The 21,654-nt window shown below is 36.1% G+C and overlaps 1 protein-coding gene across 1 annotated transcript in view; it reads left to right on the top strand.

The window, feature by feature from the left end:
• Positions 1 to 21,654, top strand: part of LOC149785949 (uncharacterized) — a 213,286-nt gene that overhangs the window by 58,376 nt on the left and 133,256 nt on the right. The window contains exons 2-3 of the mRNA XM_089976201.1: positions 4,137 to 4,324; positions 16,577 to 16,789. Coding sequence (XP_089832327.1) covers positions 4,215 to 4,324; positions 16,577 to 16,789 — 323 coding nt within the window. The 5' untranslated portion in view covers positions 4,137 to 4,214. The remainder of the gene's footprint in view (positions 1 to 4,136; positions 4,325 to 16,576; positions 16,790 to 21,654) is intronic.

Raw genomic sequence — 21,654 nt, forward strand, 5'->3', positions numbered from 1 at the left:
AGTTGATTCCAAATATTCATTGAAAATATTTTTTACCAATCAAAATGTTGCATTTGAGTATGATTCCAAAATCTGGAGTAACACTTAATTCCATGAAATGTTGATTTTTTTAATGACAATAAGGGCCAATAATACAAATTGCATTTATCCAGATGGACCACAGGTTTTGAGTCGGTACATACAGAAATAAATTATCATCAGGTATAGTGAGCACCAATATACTGTAAATAGGTAAAGTATTGTGTAGCTAAATATTAAGAGACTGGTTGTTGACTGAGATCCAGCTACTCAGTATGGGCTGTCTGTCAACCATGATCCATTCACTTAGTGTAGGCTGTCTGTCAACCATGATCCATTCACTCAGTGTAGGCTGTCTGTCAACCATGATCCATTCACTCAGTGTAGGCTCTTTGTCAGCCATGATACATTCACTTAGTGTAGGCTGTCTGTCAACCATGATCCATTCACTCAGTGTGGGCTGTCAGTCAACCATGATCCATTCACTTAGTGTAGGCTATCTGTTAACCATGATCCATTCACTCAGTGTGGTCTGTCTGTCAACCATGATCCATTCACTCACTGTAGGCTCGTTGTCAACCATGATCCATTCACTCAGTGCAGGCTGTCTGTCAGTCACTATCCATTCACTCAGTGCGGACTGTCTGTCAACCATGATCAGTTCACTTAGTGTAGACTGGTTGTCAATTGTCCATCACTACTGGTCAGAAGAGCTTGTCAAATGGTCTGTTGTATGTTGTCCATCTGTCCATTAGCACATCACTGTTGTCACTTTTTATCCAAAACTACTAGGATGATTGCCATAAAACTTTGCACACACATTGATCCCATGGTCTAGATAGTTCTGCACTTACAATGCATTGATCCCATGGTCTAGATGGTTCTGCAATTACAACACATTGATCCCATGGTCTAGATGGTTCTGTACTTACAACACATTGATCCCATGGTCTAGATGGTTCTGCACTTACAACACATTGATCCCATGGTCTAGATGGTTCTGTACTTACAACACATTGATCCCATGGTCTAGATGGTTCTGCACTTACAACACATTGATCCCATGGTCTAGATGGTTCTGCATGAAAATGATATTGATATGGTGTTCAGTATGGCCGCCACAGCAGCTACCTTGAAAATGATTTGTTATTGCTATTCCTCCTGAATGGATGGTCATATCAGTTTTTTTTTCACTAAAGACTTCCTATGATGCCTAGTTCCATTATCATAAAAAAATCTACTGATCTGATTTCCAATATGGCCTAATGATAGCCATCTTCAGCAATTGTTTTTAACACTAATCCACATAAATTGATAGTCATATTAAGATCAGGTTTTACTAAAAGACTTTTGTGATGTCTGGTTGTTGCTAATGAAAATGATGCCAATCTGATATCCAATATGGCCACAGTGGCAGTAATCTTGAAATTTTATAATTACTTTTTCTTGAATGGATGGTCTAGTTGTTCATAAATAAAACTGGTGCTGATTGGACATCGAATGTAGCTTCCATTGCAGCCATCTTAAAAATCTTGTTATCAAAATTCTACCCAAACAGAAAGGCATGTTGTCATAGAGTTTTTGCTTGAAGACCTTTTACGATGTCCAGTGGATCTTAATTGAAAATGGTGCTTAAAATGAAAATGATGCCAATCTGATATCATCCCTTATGAACACCACTTGAAAGGGGTGTTTTTTTATACAATGCCAAGAGAGAGGGAGTTGGAACTTGAGGGGTGTATCATATACAATGCAAAGAAAGAGGGAGTTGGGACTTAAGGGGTGTATCATATACAATGCCAAGAAAGAGGGAGTTGGGGCTTAAGGGATGTATCATATACAATGCAAAGAAAGAGGGAGTTGGGACTTGAAAGGGGTATATCATAAAATCCAAAGAAAGAGGGAGTTGGGACTTGAAAGTGATGTCTCATATACAATGCAAAGAATGAGGGAGTTGGGACTTGAGGGGTGTATCATATACAATGCAAAGAAAGAGGGAGTTGGGACTTAAGGGGTGTATCATATAAAATGCAAAGAAAGAGGGAGTTGGGACTTAAGATATGTATCATATACAATGCAAAGAAATGGGGAGTTGGGACTTGAGGTATGTATCATATAAAATGCAAAAAAGAGGGAGTTGGGACTTAAGGGGTGTATCATATAAAATGCAAAGAAAGAGGGAGTTGGGACTTAAGATATGTATCATATAAAATGCAAAGAAAGAGGGAGTTGGGACTTGAAAGGGGTGTGTTATATAAAATGCAAAGAAAGAGGGAGTTGGGACTTAAGGGATGTATCATATACAGTGCAAAGAAAGAGGGAGTTGGGACTTAAGGGCTGCACCATACACAATGCAAAGAAAGAGGGAGTTGGGACATAAGGGATGTATCATATAAAATGCAAAGAAAGAGGGAGTTGGGACTTTAAAGGGGTGTGTTATATAAAATGCAAAGAAAGAGGGAGTTGGGACTTAAGGGATGTATCATATACAATGCAAAGAAAGAGGGAGTTGGGACTTTAAAGTGGTGTATCATAAAATGCAAAGAGAGAGAAAGTTGGGACTTGAAAGGGGTGTATCATATACAATGCAAAGTAAGAGGGAGTTGGGACTTGAAAGGGGTGTATCATATAAAATGCAAAGAAAGAGAGAGTTGGGACTTGAAAGGGGTGTATCATATAAAATGCAAATAAAGAGGGAGTTGGGACTTTAAAGGGGTGTGTTATATAAATTGCAAAGAAAGAGGGAGTTGAGAGTTAATGGATGTATCATACACAATGCAAAGAAAGAGGGAGTTGGGACTTAAGAGATGTATCATATACAATGCAAAGAAATGGGGAGTTGGGACTTGAGGTATGTATCATATAAAATGCAAAGAAATTGGGAGTTGGGACTTAAGAGATGTATCATATACAATGCAAAGAAAGAGGGAGTTGGGACATAAGGGATGCACCATACACAATGCAAAGAAAGAGGGAGTTAGGACATCAGGGATGTATCATACAAAATGCAAAGAAAGAGGGAGTTGGGACTTAAGGAATGTATCATATACAATGCAAAGAAAGAGGGAGTTGGGACTTTAAAGGGGTGTATCATATAAAATGCAAAGAAAGAGGGAGTTGGGACTTGAAAGGGGTGTATCATATAAAATGCAAAGAAAGAGGGAGTTGGGACTTTAAAGGGGTGTATCATATAAAATGCAAAGAAAGAGGGAGTTGGGACTTGAAAGGGGTGTATCATATAAAATGCAAAGAAAGAGGGAGTTGGGACTTTAAAGGGGTGTGTTATATAAAATGCAAAGAAAGAGGGAGTTGTGAGTTAATGGATGTATCATACATAATGCAAAGAAAGAGGGAGTTGGGACTTAAGTGATGTATCATATACAATGCAGAAAAAGAGGGAGTTGGGACTTGAATGGGATGTATCATATGCAATGCAAAGAGAGAGAGTTGGGACTTGAAAGGTGTGTATCATATACAATGCAAAGAGAGAGGAAGTTGGGACTTGAAAGGGGTGTATCATATACACTGCAAAGAGAGAGAGTTGGGACTTGAAAGGGGTGTATCATATACACTGCAAAGAGAGAGAGATGGGACTTGAAAGGAGTGTATCATATACAGTGCAAAGAGAGAGGGAGTTGGGACTTAAAAGGTGTGTATCATATACACTGCAAAGAGAGAGGGACTTGGGACTTGAAAGGAGTGTATCATATACAATGAAAAGAGAGAGGGAGTTGGGATTTGAAAGGAGTGTATCATATACATTGCAAAGAGAGAGGGACTTGGGACTTGAAAGGGGTGTATCATATACAATGCAAAGAGAGAGGGACTTGGGACTTGAAAGGGGTGTATCATATACAATTCAAAGAAAGAGTTGGGATTGCCTATTCTCAGTAAATATGTTTGCATTAGGGCTTATGATTGTCAATATTTCTTCTTTTGTGTAGTCTATGATGATTGCATTGATAGAAAAAGTCCGATATTTCATGACTTGCCTGACAGGTTTGCAGCTGAAATGTTTGTTTCCAGATTATATAGGTTATTTTACTTGTATTATCATTGGTCAATGGATATAAACCCAAATTTACAACATGATGCACTTAGTGTTTTTTCCATTGCAGATCCTTTCGCAGTGCATCCAATATAATGGCAAGGGATAAAAGGGACTGACAATTGAGAGACAGTAAACAACTTTCAACATGGAGGGTCTGCTGGAAATAGACTCACTTTCAGAACAAGATAGGGACATTATTTTACAGGTGCTAAAGAGGGATGATGAAGTGCGAAAAACTCAGGAGCTGAAGGCCAAGTATGATTTTTTCCTTCATAAAAGAATTATAACTTCTTTCCCACCCACCCCAAGCAACTTGTTGCTTATATGGCATGATTTGTTGGTTATATTTTTTTTTATTTACTTTTTTATCAACTTAGTGGTATTTTTGGCTCTATTGGTCATACACCAGAAGAGCCTATGTTGTCTGTCCATTTGCAGAGGGTTCTCATTGTTACTTCTCATAAACGCTTTGGAGGATTGTCTTGAAACTTTGGACACACATTCACCCAGTCCACCCACACATCCAAAAGCGGGGAAAAAGTTGGGAGAAATGACCAGGAAAAGTCTTTTAATTTTGAAAATATTGACAAAAGTCTTGGAAAAAATAGTGAATTTTCCACAACCACTTGACAGAAACAGATGCGCGAGTTAAATTTATTGCATTCTAACCAGAATATTCTGATGTTACAGCATGGATCATTTGGGTGCTTGCTGTAAAATATTTGTATTATAAGTCAATCCATAATGTGTAGTAGACTGGTTAGTCCACAGACAGCTTCATATGCATGTTTTGTTAAAAGACTTCTTACAATGTCTGCTTGGTTCCAAATGAAAATGATGCTACTCATATTTCCAATATAGCCACCACATTTGCCATCTTGAAAATCATGTTTTCACTACTTCTTCTTCAGAATGAATGATCATATCAGCATGTTCTTTTACTCTGTAATGCAAATAGTACCAATCAGATATCCAATATGGACACCACAATGGTCTGATGGAAAAATCTTGTTATGGCTACTCCATCTTGATGGCTGGACAGATCAACATGGGGTTTTCATCTTGATGGCTGGGCAGATCAACATGGGGTCTGATGGAAAAATCTTGTTATGGCTACTCTATCTTGATGGCTGGGCAGATCAACATGGGGTTTTCATCTTGATGGCTGGGAAGATCAACATGGGGTCTGATGGAAAAATCTTGTTATGGCTATTTCATCTTGATGGCTGGGCAGATCAACATGGGGTTTTCATCTTGATGGCTGGGCAGATCAACATGGGGTTTTCATCTTGATGGCTGGGCAGATCATCATGGGGTTTTCATCTTGATGGCTTGGCAGATTATCATGGGGTTTTCATCTTGTTGGCTTGGCAGATCAACATGGGCTTTTCATCTTGATGGCTGTGCAGATCAACATGGCTATTTCATCTTGATGGCTGTGCAGATCAACATGGCTATTTCATCTTGATGGCTGGGCAGATCAACATGGGGTTTTCATCTTGATAGCTGGGCAGATCAACATGGGGTTTTCATCTTGATGGCTGGGCAGATCATGATGGGGTTTTCATCTTGATGGCTTGGCAGATCATGATGGGGTTTTCATCTTGATGGCTGGGCAGATCAACATGGGCTTTTCATCTTGATGGCTGTGCAGATCAACATGGCTATTTCATCTTGATGGCTGTGCAGATCAACATGGCTATTTCATCTTGATGGCTGGGCAGATCAACATGGGGTTTTCATCTTGATAGCTGGGCAGATCAACATGGGGTTTTCATCTTGATGGCTGGGCAGATCAACATGGCTACTTCATCTTGATGGCTGGGCAGATCAGCATCGGCTTTTCATTAGAGGACTTAAAATGTTTTGTGATCCTAGATTAAAATGCTGCTAATCCTACATCCAATATGGCCACCATAGTGGCCATCTTGAAACTTTTTCACTGCTACTCTTAAATGGAATGTCCTTTTTCATCAGAATAGTTGTAATGGTGCCTAGTTGGCCCTAAATGATCATGATGCAAATTGACCCTCGAAATAGCCACCAATGGTGGCCACCTTGAAAATGATGTCTCTATTGCTCCCCAGTGGAAGATTATATCAACAATGGATACTTTTTGTGTTATGTGTACCTATTTTGTCCTAAATTAAAATTCTACCAATTGCACAGTCAGTATGACTGCCTTGACAGTTGTCTTGAAAATTGTGCTGTTGTTACACCCCCTTAATGAATGGTCATATTGAAATAGTGTTTCACCCAAAGTCTTCTAATGATAGGTCCTAAAAATGAAAATTGTGTCAATCTGACATCCAGTATGCCCATCAGAGCAGGTAATATGACAATCTTTACTATTGCTGAAGAATATTAGAGATGGTTTTAACACTCACTTGTTAATAGTTGAAATGGACTTAACTTGAATTTTTTTAAATTTTATTTTCTCAGTAGTCTTTTTGAGTGGTTCCTGTTTATTAGACCTAGTTTTTGAATCAGTTGGTTATTGAAATTAGAACACTTGTGTTATATAATTGCTTTAAAAAGTCTGTCTCCTTAGATATCATTATATTACCTCCAGTTTGTGTCATACTCCTTAATGTCATTATGTTGTCCCCAGTTTGTCATACTCCTTAAATGTCATTATATTGTACCCAGTTCATGTCATACTCCTTATTGTCATTATGTTGTCCCCAGTTTGTGTCATACTCCTTAAATGTCATTATATTGCACCCAGTTTGTGTCATACTCCTTAAATGTCATTATATTGCACCCAGATCATGTCATACTCCTTAATGTCATTATGTTGTCCCCAGTTTGTCATACTCCTTAATGTCATTATGTTGCACCCAGTTCATGTCACACTCCTTAAACGTCATTATATTGCCCACAGTTTATTCCAATATTCTTTAAATGTCATTATATTGCCCCAAGTTCACGTCATAACCTGTAAAAGTCATATTGCCCCAAGTTCACGTCATAACCTGTAAAAGTCATTATATTGCCCTAAGTTCATGTCATAACTCGTAAAAGTCATTATATTGCCTTAGTTCACATCATAACTCATAAAAGTCATTATATTGCCCCCGTTCATGTTATACCCCATACATGTCATTTAATAGCAGCAATATTGACCCATTGTTATTACATAGCTTAATAATTTTAATGATTGTTACCCAACAAAAGAGAGCAAAATTGGAAAATAACAATTTGAATCTTAAGTTGAATGAAATTTGCCTGCAAATGGCTACCCTTGACAAAATCCTTGGGATGAGAGTTGACAACAATTTGAAATGGAATAAACATATTCAAGTTATGTGTCATAAAGTCAGTTCATATCTGTGGTTATTTAGTAAGATAAGGCCATATCTATCAACTAAACATAGGTTAATATATTACAAATGTTAAATACAACTGTACTTAGGCTACTGTAATGTTATCTGGGTAAACACTTCTGACAAAAAAGAGCTTGCACACTCAGTTAATGCTGAAAGCAGTGAATGATATTAAAATGTTAACAGTAAGTGAACAAATATTTTTGAGAAAGGCTAGACTTGTGCACAAAATTTTAAACAATATAGCCCCATTATATCTCAATCAACTATTTCATGCTAGAAAACAACATAGCCCCATTACATCTCAATCAACTATTTTCATGCTAGAAACAGTATAGTCCCATTATATCTCAATCAACTATTTCATGCTAGAAAACAATATAGCCCCATTATATCTCAATCAACTATTTCATGCTAGAAAACAAGGCAACACTCCCAATTTAAGATTATTTTCAGCTAATCACCTTTCCATTCCAACACCAAATAAAGTACTCTTTAAGAAAAGTTTTCAGTATTCATGATCACTAATTTGGAACAGAATCCCAAAGGAAACTAGAGAAAGTACAAATATATATGCATTTACTTACAATCTAATTCAGTGGATGAAAAGTGGAATCTGTTTGATTTGACAGAGACTACAACTTAATGTATAAATTTACTAACCTTCCTCTTCTTGTCTCCCTAATTTTGTATTGTATATACACCATGTACCTAGTTGTATTGTATATACACCATGTACCTAGTTCTATTGTATATAGACCATGTACCTAGTTGTATATACACCATGTACCTAGTTGTATTGTATATACACCATGTACCTAGTTGTATTGTATATACACCATGTACCTTGTTGTATTGTATATACACCATGTACCTAGTTGTATTGCATATACACCATGTACCTAGTTGTATATAGACCATGTACCTAGTTGTATATACACCATGTACCTAGTTGTATATACACCTTGTACCTAGTTGTATATACACCATGTACCTAGTTGTACTGTATATACATCATGTACCAAGTTGTACTGTATATACACCATGTACCTAGTTGTATATACACCATGTACCTAGTTGTATATACACCATGTACCTAGTTGTATATACACCATGTACCTAGTTGTATATACACGATGTACCTAGTTGTACTGTATATACACAGTGTACCTAGTTGTACTGTATATACACCATGTATCTAGTTGTATATACACCATGTACCTAGTTGTATATACACCATGTACCTAGTTGTACTGTATATACACAGTGTACCTAGTTGTACTGTATATACACCATGTACCTAGTTGTATTGTATATACACCATGTACCTAGTTGTATTGTATATACACCATGTACCTAGTAATATTGTATATACACCATGTACCTAGTTGTACTGTATATACACCATGTACCTAGTTGTATTGTATATACACCATGTACCTAGTTGTATTGTATATACACCATGTACCTAGTTGTACTGTATATACACCATGTACCTAGTTGTACTGTATATACACAATGTACCTAGTTGTACTGTATATGCACCATGTACCGAGTTGTATTGTATATACACCATGTACCTAGTTGTACTGTATATACACCATGTACCTAGTTGTACTGTATATACACCATGTACCTAGTTGTATTGTATATACACCATGTACCTAGTTGTATTGTATATACACCATGTACCTAGTTGTACTGTATATACACCATGTACCTAGTTGTATTGTATATACACCATGTACCAAGTTGTATTGTATATACACCATGTACCTAGTTGTACTGTATATACACCATGTACCTAGTTGTATTGTATATACACCATGTACCTAGTTGGAGCATGTTCATTTAAATTTTCTGTTTATAATGTCCATATATAAATATAGGTTATAATCAATGCTTTTGTGTGTGTGTGTGTGTGTGTGTGTTTTATGGGATATAATACAATGTAAGCCCAACCACATTTTATAGAATTCATATAATTTGATTAATAAATAATTGCGCAAATGTCATTTTTGGCGTGTATGGTCTTTTGTACCATTGTATTTTAAATATACACGTGTTGCATTATATTTCTGCATTGCCCCTCAAGTACAATAAAAGTCAAAGCCCCAAAGCCACCATTTATCATAAATTTGACCATTCTAACTCAAGTTTGGAAGGATGGAAATGATTTGTTATCTGACAGAAATCATTCTTTGAAATAATCAAGATGTTAGGTTTGAGCAACATGCAGATATTTAGCTTAGAATTAAGAAGAACCACCCCTTAATTCAGTTGATGAGGTCGCTTGTATTTCTGTGTTTTTGGGGGGGATGCTGCAAAAGTAGTGATGTGATTCAACTGACATAGTCTGATAGTGACTATTCAAATAACCACACGTCACACATATTGATTCAAGAGGGAATGAAGAGAGGCAAGCAGATCTGTGAAGAAAAAGCATGCATGAGATAAAAATAATACTCTGATGAATCTTGGTGTGCTGGAATACTTTGAAGTGTGAACTTAGGCTGAAAACAATCCAGCTTAGTGTGGTGTTGACGTCTTATGTTACAATAGTGACATCATCAAATCTTGTGATCCAGCTTTTGACTGAAATCTGTTTGCCCATGGATGTTGCCGATCAACATCGGATTAGTTTGTACACATGTGAAACATTTCAGGTTTCTCAATTCGAGCTAGAAATTGCTTGGTATGTAATGTGATGAAATATCAATGTTATCTGGTTTTAATGGAACCCAATGATGTTTAGGACCAATTTTTTTCAAGATTAACTATTATTCAGATGATTTTGTACATAATGAAGGCACTGGGGCTTTAAACAAACGAAGGCAATGGGGCTTTAAACAAACAAACAGCTTCTTTGTAAGAAAATGAAAGTCAAAAGATGGGGACTTGTTCCAGATTATTTCGTTATATACTATTGTGTATACATGGGGGTGTTTATTTCACTCAGTACTAACAGGTGAGGTGCAAGTACACTAGCATGTTTATAGCACACGTTACATATGAAGGGGGCAAGTACACTAGTATGTTTATAGCACACGTTACATATGAAGGGGGCAAGTACACTAGTATGTTTATAGCACACAGTACATATGAAGGGGCAAGTACACTTGGATGCTTATAGCACATGGTACATATGAAGGGGGTAAGTACACTAGTATGTTTATAGCACACGGTACATATGAAGGGGCAAGTACACTTGCATGCTTATAGCACATGGTACATATGAAGGGGCAAGTACACTAGCATGTTTATAGCACATGGTACATATCAAGGGGCAAGTACACTAGTATGTTTATAGCACATGGGACATATGACGGGGCAAGTACACTAGCATGTTTATAGCACACGGTACATATGAAGGGGCAAGTACACTAGCATGTTTATAGCACACAGTACATATGAAGGGGCAAGTACACTAGCATGTTTATAGCACACGGTACATATGACGGGGCAAGTACACTAGCATGTTTATAGCACACGGTACATATGAAGGGGCAAGTACACTAGCATGTTTATAGCACACGGTACATATGACGGGGCAAGTACACTAGCATGTTTATAGCACACGGTACATATGACGGGGCAAGTACACTAGCATGTTTATAGCACACAGTACATATGAAGGGGCAAGTACACTAGCATGTTTATAGCACACGGTACATATGACAGGGCAAGTACACTAGCATGTTTATAGCACACGGTACATATGACGGGGCAAGTACACTAGCATGTTTATAGCACACGGTACATATGGCGGGGCAAGTACACTAGCATGTTTATAGCACACGGTACATATGAAGGGGCAAACTTCATGGGTGAAAATAATAAAACACTGCACCATCTATTATATTCTGATCAGTGTTGCATAAAGAAGCAGCTGTATTTTTATCATCATAAAAGAACTACAGGTGGAGTGTAAGATTTGGGTAAGGAGTTTTGGGGGACAGCAATTAATATGTCTTGTTGCCTGTCCAAAATATCTGTGACAGCCATGTTATCTTGAGTACCATCATAGGTAGGATTAATATGAAATAATTCATGCAAAATTTTGATATTTTCTGGGTTTAATTTATTCAGGTAAGTTAAATTCTGTCCGGTTGTCTTTTCCTTGACCGCTGATCCAACCCTGCTTGTGGATGTGCCATCCACAAAATAATTCTTGGAAGAATTATCTCCCTTTACACAATTTCACTGGTTTGATAACAGTGGACTTCATCTTTGATGCATATTTTGCCATTCTTGGCATTGGGTTTTTCCCTTTACCAGTTTAGGGAGTTTACTTTCCTTTTCTCATCTAGGATACTTCCACATTTACTCCAGTATCATTAATATCCAAACCAATAAAGTCTGACATCTCGGAGTAAAATTGGATGAGTGACATTGTCAGTGATGGCAGTCACAAACTTGTGTTTAATCTGTAACGGTCGTGTAACATGACCCAAACAGCAGTTGATGGTCAGTTACTTAATTAGTATGTAAAATAAAATATATAAGCACAAAGTGAAAGATGACATGTGGATGGTTAACAGTCAGTATGAATGGTAAATGCATTTAACAGTTAAAGACTAAAAATTAAGAATAGTAAATACATTTAACAGTTAATGACTAAAAATCGGTATATATGGTAAATGCATTTGACAGCTAATGACTGTAAGAAAAATAGATCTTAAAAAATGATGAGACACATATGTAGAAATATGTATATATATGTTATAAACACAAAATATTTTTATCTAAAAGCAAATTCTTTGAGAGTCTGTGATAAATGAATGCACAATTACACGATTCCAATTTCATTGAATTTTGGGGATATTAAACATAAATATCCTGATATTGAAATGTATGACCTCCTGCCTCAAAACCCTTAAACCATTTATCATCATTGTCTCCTGCCTCAAGTCCTTTAAACCATTTATCATCATTGTCTCCTGCCTCAAAACCTTTAAACCATTTATCATCATTGTCTCCTGTCTCAAAACCCTTAAACCATTTATCATCATTGTTTCCTGCCTCAAAACCTTTAAACCATTTATCATCATTGTCTCCTGCCTCAAAACCCTTAAACCATTTATCATCATTGTCTCCTGCCTCAAATCCTTTAAACCATTTATCATGTCTCCTGCCTCAAGTCCTTTAAACCATTTATCATCATTGTCTCCTGCCTCAAGTCCTTTAAACCATTTATTATCATTGTCTCCTGCCTCAAGTCCTTTAAACCATTTATCATCATTGTCTCCTGCCTCAAGTCCTTTAAACCATTTATCATCATTGTCTCCTGCCTCAAGTCCTTGAAACCATTTGTCATCATTGTCTCCTGCCTCAAGTCCTTTAAACCATTTATCATCGTCTCCTGCCTCAAGTCCTTTAAACCATTTATCATCATTGTCTCCTGCCTCAAAACCTTTAAACCATTTATCATCATTGTCTCCTGCCTCAAAACCCTTAAACCATTTATCATCATTGTCTCCTGCCTCAAATCCTTTAAACCATTTATCATGTCTCCTGCCTCAAGTCCTTTAAACCATTTATCATCATTGTCTCCTGCCTCAAGTCCTTTAAACCATTTATTATCATTGTCTCCTGCCTCAAGTCCTTTAAACCATTTATCATCATTGTCTCCTGCCTCAAGTCCTTTAAACCATTTATCATCATTGTCTCCTGCCTCAAGTCCTTGAAACCATTTGTCATCATTGTCTCCTGCCTCAAGTCCTTTAAACCATTTATCATCGTCTCCTGCCTCAAGTCCTTTAAACCATTTATCATCATTGTCTCCTGCCTCAAAACCTTTAAACCATTTATCATCATTGTCTCCTGCCTCGAAACCTTAAAACCATTTATCATCATTGTCTCCTGCCTCAAATCCTTTAAACCATTTGTCATCATTGTCTCCTGCCTCAAAACCTTTAAACCATTTATCATCATTGTCTCCTGCCTCAAAACCTTTAAACCATTTATCATCATTTTCTCCTGCCTCAAAACCTTTAAACCATTTATCATCATTGTCTCCTGCCTCAAAACCTTTAAACCATTTATCATCATTGTCTCCTGCCTCAAAACCCTTAAACCATTTATCATCATTGTCTCCTGCCTCAAATCCTTTAAACCATTTATCATGTCTCCTGCCTCAAGTCCTTTAAACCATTTATCATCATTGTCTCCTGCCTCAAGTCCTTTAAACCATTTATTATCATTGTCTCCTGCCTCAAGTCCTTTAAACCATTTATCATCATTGTCTCCTGCCTCAAGTCCTTTAAACCATTTATCATCATTGTCTCCTGCCTCAAGTCCTTGAAACCATTTGTCATCATTGTCTCCTGCCTCAAGTCCTTTAAACCATTTATCATCGTCTCCTGCCTCAAGTCCTTTAAACCATTTATCATCATTGTCTCCTGCCTCAAAACCTTTAAACCATTTATCATCATTGTCTCCTGCCTCGAAACCTTAAAACCATTTATCATCCTTGTCTCCTGCCTCAAATCCTTTAAACCATTTGTCATCATTGTCTCCTGCCTCAAAACCTTTAAACCATTTATCATCATTGTCTCCTGCCTCAAAACCTTTAAACCATTTATCATCATTTTCTCCTGCCTCAAAACCTTTAAACCATTTATCATCATTGTCTCCTGCCTCAAGTCCTTTAAACCATTTATTATCATTGTCTCCTGCCTCAAGTCCTTTAAACCATTTATCATCATTGTCTCCTGCCTCAAGTCCTTTAAACCATTTGTTATCATTGTCTCCTGCCTCAAGTCCTTTAAACCATTTATCATCATTGTCTCCTGCCTCAAGTCCTTTAAACCATTTGTCATCATTGTCTGCTGCCTCAGAACCCTTAAACCATTTGTCATCATTGTCTCCTGCCTCAAATCCTTCAAACCATTTGTCATCATTGTCTCCTGCCACAAAACCTTTAAACCATTTATCATCATTGTCTCCTGCCTCAAATCCTTTAAACCATTTGTCATCATTGTCTCCTGCCTCAAAACCTTTAAACCATTTATCATCATTGTCTCCTGCCTCAAAACCCTTAAACCATTTATCATCATTGTCTCCTGCCTCAAAACCCTTAAACCATTTATCATCATTGTCTCCTGCCTCAAAACCCTTAAACCATTTATCATCATTGTCTCCTGCCTCAAAACCCTTAAACCATTTATCATCATTGTTTCCTGCCTCAGAACCTTTAAACCATTTATCATCATTGTCTTTGGAGTGACTCTTCAGTGGAACTGCATAGAAAATGCCAAGGTTTTTACATCAAACGTGTTTACTAAAGTAAAACAATAAGACTGCACGTCCAGTGGTCTGTGGTATTCACTTGGACTTTTTTTTAATCTAATTTGTATTGGGTAAGTAAACTTCCAAACTCATTTTAAGACATGCATATTGTTTTTTTGTGAAAATGACACCTACATGGTGTCATTTTAAATACAGTGACACATGCATGTTGTTTAGTGATGATAACACATATATGGTGTTTAGTGACAATGACATGCATATTGTTTAGTGACAATGACACATGCATGGTGTTTAGTGACAGTGATACATTGATGTTGTTTAGTGACAGTGACACATTCATATTGCTTAGTGAGAATGACACATGTTGTTTAGTGACCATGACACATGCATGGTTTTAGTGACAATGACACATGCATAGTGTTTAGTGACAATGACACATGCATGCATTTAGTGACAGTGATACATTATGTTGTGTAGTGACAATGAAGCATGCATGGTGTGTAGTGACATTGACATGCATTATGTTTGGTGACATTGACAAGCATGATATTTAGTGACAATGACACATGGTTTTTTAGTGACAGTGATTCATTCATGTTGTTTAGTGACAATGACACATGCATTGTGTTTAGTGAGAATGACATGCATGTTGTTTAGTGACAATGACACATTGATGGTTTTTAGTGACAATGACATGCATGGTGTTTAGTGGCAAGCACATATTCATGGTGTTTAGTGATGGTGACATGCATGGTGTTTAGTGAGAATGACATGCATGTTGTGTAGTGACAATGACACATTCATGGTTTTTAGTGACAGTGACATGCATGGTGTTTAGTGGCAAGCACATATTCATGGTGTTTAGTGATGGCGACATTCATGGTGTTTTGTGACAATGACATGCATGGTGTTTAGTGACAATGTCACATTCTTGGTGTTTAGTGACAGTGCCATTCATGGTGTTTAGTAACATTGACAAGCATGGTGTTTAGTGACAATGACATGCATGGTCTTTAGTGACAATGACATGCATTGTGTTAGTGACAATGACACACACATGATGTTTAGTAACAATGATACATTCTTGTTTAGTGACAATGGCACATACATGGTGTTTAGTGACAATGACATGCATGGTGTTTAGTGACAGTGACAAGGGCAAGGTGATTAGTGACAAGGAGTTATGAATAAGCATTTATTTCTGATATTGCTGAGCTGTTGATGAATACCAGTAGATATTGAAATGAAAACAAGGGATTACATGTATCAGTCATTATTTGTTCTTTGCTGATAAAGATTATAATAGAAGCATGGATTGAAGAATAATGGCTGATTCCTAATTAACAAAACAATTGCCATTTCAGATTTAGATGATAAAGGGTACTTTCAGCATGATTATACATCATGAGATTTTTTCCTCTCCTATTTCATTATTTAATTCCTTGACAGAATACCCCAAATTTACAAATATTTGTGATTCTTCTATAAGATTCGATGAAACGTACACCTAACAATACACTTGTCATTTGAAAAATCAAAATTGAATATCAGTATTTTTTTAAAGATAGCTGAAACCTAATCTTCTCTACCTGATTCAGATATTAAACATCAAAACACAAGGTAAAAAATAATAAAAATATTAAACTCTTTGTCATAAATTAAGTAAAAGAAATAAGTAAAACCAACAATTTAAGTAAAATCAACAAGTTGTTTATTTCTCTTCTCTATAAAGGGTGAAAATGTAAGAGACACAGTATTATGATTTAAATCCCAAATGATCCTCACAAGTAAAATAAAAATATACAATGTTACAAATCAATTCTAGTAGTCTTGAATGTCCTGATGGTGTACAAAAAAGTATGGTAAGAAAACTTCTAATGATTATGGTTGGTGTTTATTTATTTGATGTGACATTTTTTTCTCATTGTAGTCAATTAAAAGTTGAAATCCAGAGTCTACGCATGCAGAGTGTCCTTCGTCCTGGAGATGACCTTAGTAAAATGTGTGCTCGTTGCCATGGTGAATTGGGTGTCATCTTTAACCGTGGTGACATCTGTCCCAAGTGTCGATTCCGTGTGTGCAATCATTGTAAAGAGACAATGTTTAAGGGCTCATGGCTGTGTAACTTGTGCTTTAAGCAAAGGTTGGTATTGATGGTAAAGGTGAAGATTATGTACACATTTAATTCATTGCCTGTCTGTCTGTCTCTTATTTCCTAATTGATGAATAAATAAATCAGTAGAGAAAAGTGTATTCTCCACTTAGTTGTCATATGATACATTTCATGATACATGGGTGGTGATACATTACATATCGTGATATTTATCACATAGTAGGTATAGTTTTCCTATAGTATGTGCAGTTCCATATTTTTGATATTACCACATGTTAAAATATCACTTGATATCATTCTGATTGGTCCAAATAAAGCCATGAAATTATTGTGCAGTATCCTCATTGCTGATTGGCTGGAATCGTGGGAAAATGTTTTTAACCCCACCTTCTTAAAAGTTTGGTTTTGAATGAACATTTTTGGCAGCCATTTTTGAACTTGACTCGCGAAAGGAAATTGAGGAAAAATTACCTCCGCTGTCTGAATATGGATATGTTACCCCCACAGGGGTTTGTTATGTCATGTATAACAATATCATAATGAGAAAAATGGTGTAAAACTAAGGGTATTGCTTATTTGATGACATGGTTTAAATGTTAACTTACAGAAGTAAATAAACTCACCTCTGTTCACAGAAGAATTAGGACATATACGGATCTCCTAACTGACAGAACTTTATCCAACCACATCATCTTTACGCAGTATATATGGAATGCAAATCCGACTCAAAAAGAAATTTGTCTACGTCTTCTTTACAGTCTATTGTTCCAGTCAAATACTGTAAATATCCGGTCACAAATGCATTGCAGTAAGTGTGTGAATTTCTGCATCCATTAATCCTATTTCATGTAAAAATCACAACAATGTAACGTTTAGTTGTGCAAGTGACATTTTAGGGTAAACATGTAATCTAGGCCTACTGTTTACCATATCAGTGTGGCATCACATCGCATTAATCGTTCTGTTTTGAAAAATTATTTTATCATATAAAATGTTCTGTTTATTTGGATGGAAGATATTTCTTTGATTTATAGTTTGTAAAAATGTACAATCTACTTTTACTAGTTCAACTTTGTTTGGGACTATATTTTATGCACAACAAATGAAAGGTGCACCGTCTGTCAGAATCAATGAAATTATTCTTTCTATCTAAATAATTTCCACTGAAATAAAAACTGTGATAAATAATAATTTCCACTGAAATAAAACTATGTGATAAAAAGAATCTCAAATGGGTAATGCTCTAATATTAAATTTATAAAACTTGTTGAATAATGTCCAGCTTTTGCTAGCCTTGGCTCGCAAAAGCTGGACATTATTCAACTTGTTTCATAAATTCAGTATTAAATCGTTACCCATTTGAGATCCTCTATATATATTTTACATTTAGCAGGCAAGACAATACGTATTGAAATATAGGAGTGATGATACAGTATATATCATGATATTTATTTTACATTTAGCAGGCAAGACAATATGTATTGAAATATAGGAGTGATGATACAGTATATATCATGATATTTATTTTACATTTAGCAGGCAAGACAATATGTATTGAAATATAGGAGTGATGATACATTACATATCATGATATGTATAGACAATATGTATTGAAATACAAGAGTGATGATACAATACCTATCATAATGTGGAATCCTACCTTGTCTGTTTATTTTGCATTCATTGTTTAAGTTGCGTATATGTACAGTGTAACCCTGCTATAACACATTGGTTGGAGTCCATAAAACCTGACCGTGTTATGTACTGACCTGTGTTATAACAAACCAAGTCAGTTAACTGAAGAAAATGATGAATACATCTAAAAATTGATGGGGGTGGGGGAATAAAACTAATGGGTGTGCAATGATATTTTGTTCATTGCTGCATTTAAATTATACTTATTAACAGAGAAATACAGTGAAATGTAGAGATAGATGTCTATGGCATGAACAGAGAATATCAACACTGTGAAACATAGAGATTGATGTCTATGGCATGAACAGAGTATCAACACTGTGAAACATAGAGATTGATGTCTATGGCACGAACAGAGTATCAACACTGTGAAACGTAGAGATTGATGTCTATGGCACGAACAGAGTATCAACACTGAAATGTACAGATTGGTGTCTATGGCATGAACAGAGTATCAACACTGTGAAACATAGAGATTGATGTCTATGGCACGAACAGAGTATCAACACTGTGAAACGTAGAGATTGATGTCTATGGCACGAACAGAGTATCAACACTGAAACGTAGAGATTGATGTCTATGGCATGAACAGAGAGTATCAACACTGTGAAACGTAGAGATTGATGTCTATGGCATGAACAGAGTATCAACACTGAAATGTACAGATTGGTGTCTGTGGCATGAACAGAGTATCAACACTGAAATGTACAGATTGACGTCTATGGCATGAACAGAGTGTCAACACTGTGAAACAGAGAGACTGATGTCTATGGCATGAACAGAGAATCAACACTGTGAAACATAGAGATTGATGTCTATGGCATGAACAGAGTGTCAACACTGAAACGTAGAGATTGATGTCTGTGGCATGAACAGAGTATCAACACAGTGAAACGTAGAGATTGATGTCTATGGCATGAACAGAGAGTATCAACACTGAAACATAGAGATTGATGTCTATGGCATGAACAGAGTATCAGCACAGTGAAACGTAGAGATTGATGTCTATGGCATGAACAGAGTGTCAACACAGTGAAATGACAGATTGATGTCTATGGCATGAACAGAGTATCAATGCAGTGAAACGACAGATTGATGTCTATTTCATAAGCAGAGTATCAACACTGTGCACTCACCCACTGATCTTTTCCCACAAAGTGAATCAATAATACATGTCATTCCATCAAGAATATGTACACAAGTTTAAAATATTCAGTAATTTTGTCCCAGATCAATTTGTGTCTGAATTCAATGGAAAAATAATAGCAAAATTACGTAAAGAAATATAGGCACATGTATGGTTCAGTATGTCCCATTTTATTTTTGTTATTTGAACAAGTTTAGCTGTTTGATTGACTTTGATGGTTAGAAATGTAATTAAACTATTGATTTATAAATTCAAGTTAGAATCTTTTATCAACCACCGCATTGTTTGGTGTTTGGTTGTGCATGCAGTATTAAGAACAAACATGTTGGCTATTGTTGAGGCAAGAATTGTACACGGAATACATTGAAGATGAACACAATGAAGACTTGATGGCTTTATTGTTCATGGGTCACTACTGATAAGATTAATATTTATGAGTTAACATCTTTCAACAAAACTAAGATCAAAAGGCCCAGCCATTGATTCAGATATCCATATTTCCGATAATGTTTATTTTGGAACAGAACTTCAGGAAATTGGTAAAATTTTAAAATTTCAAGAGCCACACCATGATCATGTTATATTCGACTGTATACGTGATCTCTTCTCCAAAATGATGATAAACATTTTACATGTTACTTTTTGTACTTTTAAGTAATTTTTTCTTGTATGCGAAAAATACATGTATATGAAATTTTAGCAGCCATGCCACAATTTGCTTAAGTTTGAATTCATATGCGATCTCTTTCCCAAAATGATAATAAACTTTTGATATATTATCTCTTGTACTTTGAAAAAATATTTTGTTATGTACAAAAATACAGGTATCTGAAGTTTCAGAAGCCATGCCATGATCATGTTATATCTGAATTTGTGTTATAATGGAAAGTGGAGTCACACTGTATGCAGCAAAGTTGCAGTTATGTCAATGATTTCCAGTCACTGTGACAACTTGAAATGCATCAGGGACAATATCAGGCAAAATGGACATATTTTCAAATTCCTAGAGGAGGGGTTGTTGTTGCTTTAGGTATAATGCCATTTTTCAGCACATGATAGGCTGTACATGTGGCCAGTACAAATGGTGGAGGAAGAACCTGGAAAAAACCCAGTAAGAACCAATACCCCAAGGGAATCTCCTGGCAAGCTTTCTCACATTCCACATTAGCAGGGCCTGAGACTTGAATCCACGTGGACAGAGGTGAGAAGATGGCAGTGATCAGAAAATATGAGCACTTTAGACCACTCTGCCACCTGGGGTCCCCTTTGAGGAGGGAATACATTTTTGTGTTACTGCAATCCTGTATAAAAACACCTCCATACTCCATGTTGAAGCATAAGACCAAATTGGCTTTAATACACAAACACAGCTAGACTCCATCTATATACCACAGGGATACAGTAATTAAAAAGTGAAGAGAATTGCCATCTATATACCACAGGGATACAGTAATTAAAAAGTGAAGAGAATTGCCATCTATATACCATAAAATATATATGTGACACTGTGTTACAACTTGTACTTGAGTTTAATAACATAAATATGAAACATTTTTTGGTATGGTGGACTATAACATATTATTTGACATTGTTCATTTTCGTTTTGTTCTTTATTTTTTTATATTTTTTGTCATAAGGCGGTACAGATGAATAACACTGAATTTTATGAACAATTTATTTTCTTACCATAGTTGGGGATGGGGGGCTTATGGGAGATTAGTTGGTAGTAATTTGGTTACACTCTTTAAATAAATTATTATTATTATTATTATTATTATTATTATTAGTATTATGATAGTAGTGGTAGTAGTAACAGTATTGTAAAGTTCTGTCAATCACTTCAATTGCTTGGAAATGAGAACTTTACTTTGATCTCATTTTAAGTAAGTTGAAGTTTGTAGAATTTATGTAAGCTGCAATTTCCAGATTGTGCTTGACAGAACTCTACTGCAATTCCCAGTCAGTTGATTGGTTGATGGAACTATACTACAGTTCCCAAGCAGTTGATTGGTTAATGGAACTATGCTACAGTTCCCATGTAGTTGATTGGTTG

The sequence above is a fragment of the Sinohyriopsis cumingii genome, chromosome 12, assembly GCF_028554795.1.
Source record: "Sinohyriopsis cumingii isolate HCF-2022 chromosome 12, ASM2855479v2, whole genome shotgun sequence".
NCBI classification, from domain to species: Eukaryota; Metazoa; Mollusca; class Bivalvia; order Unionida; family Unionidae; genus Sinohyriopsis; species Sinohyriopsis cumingii.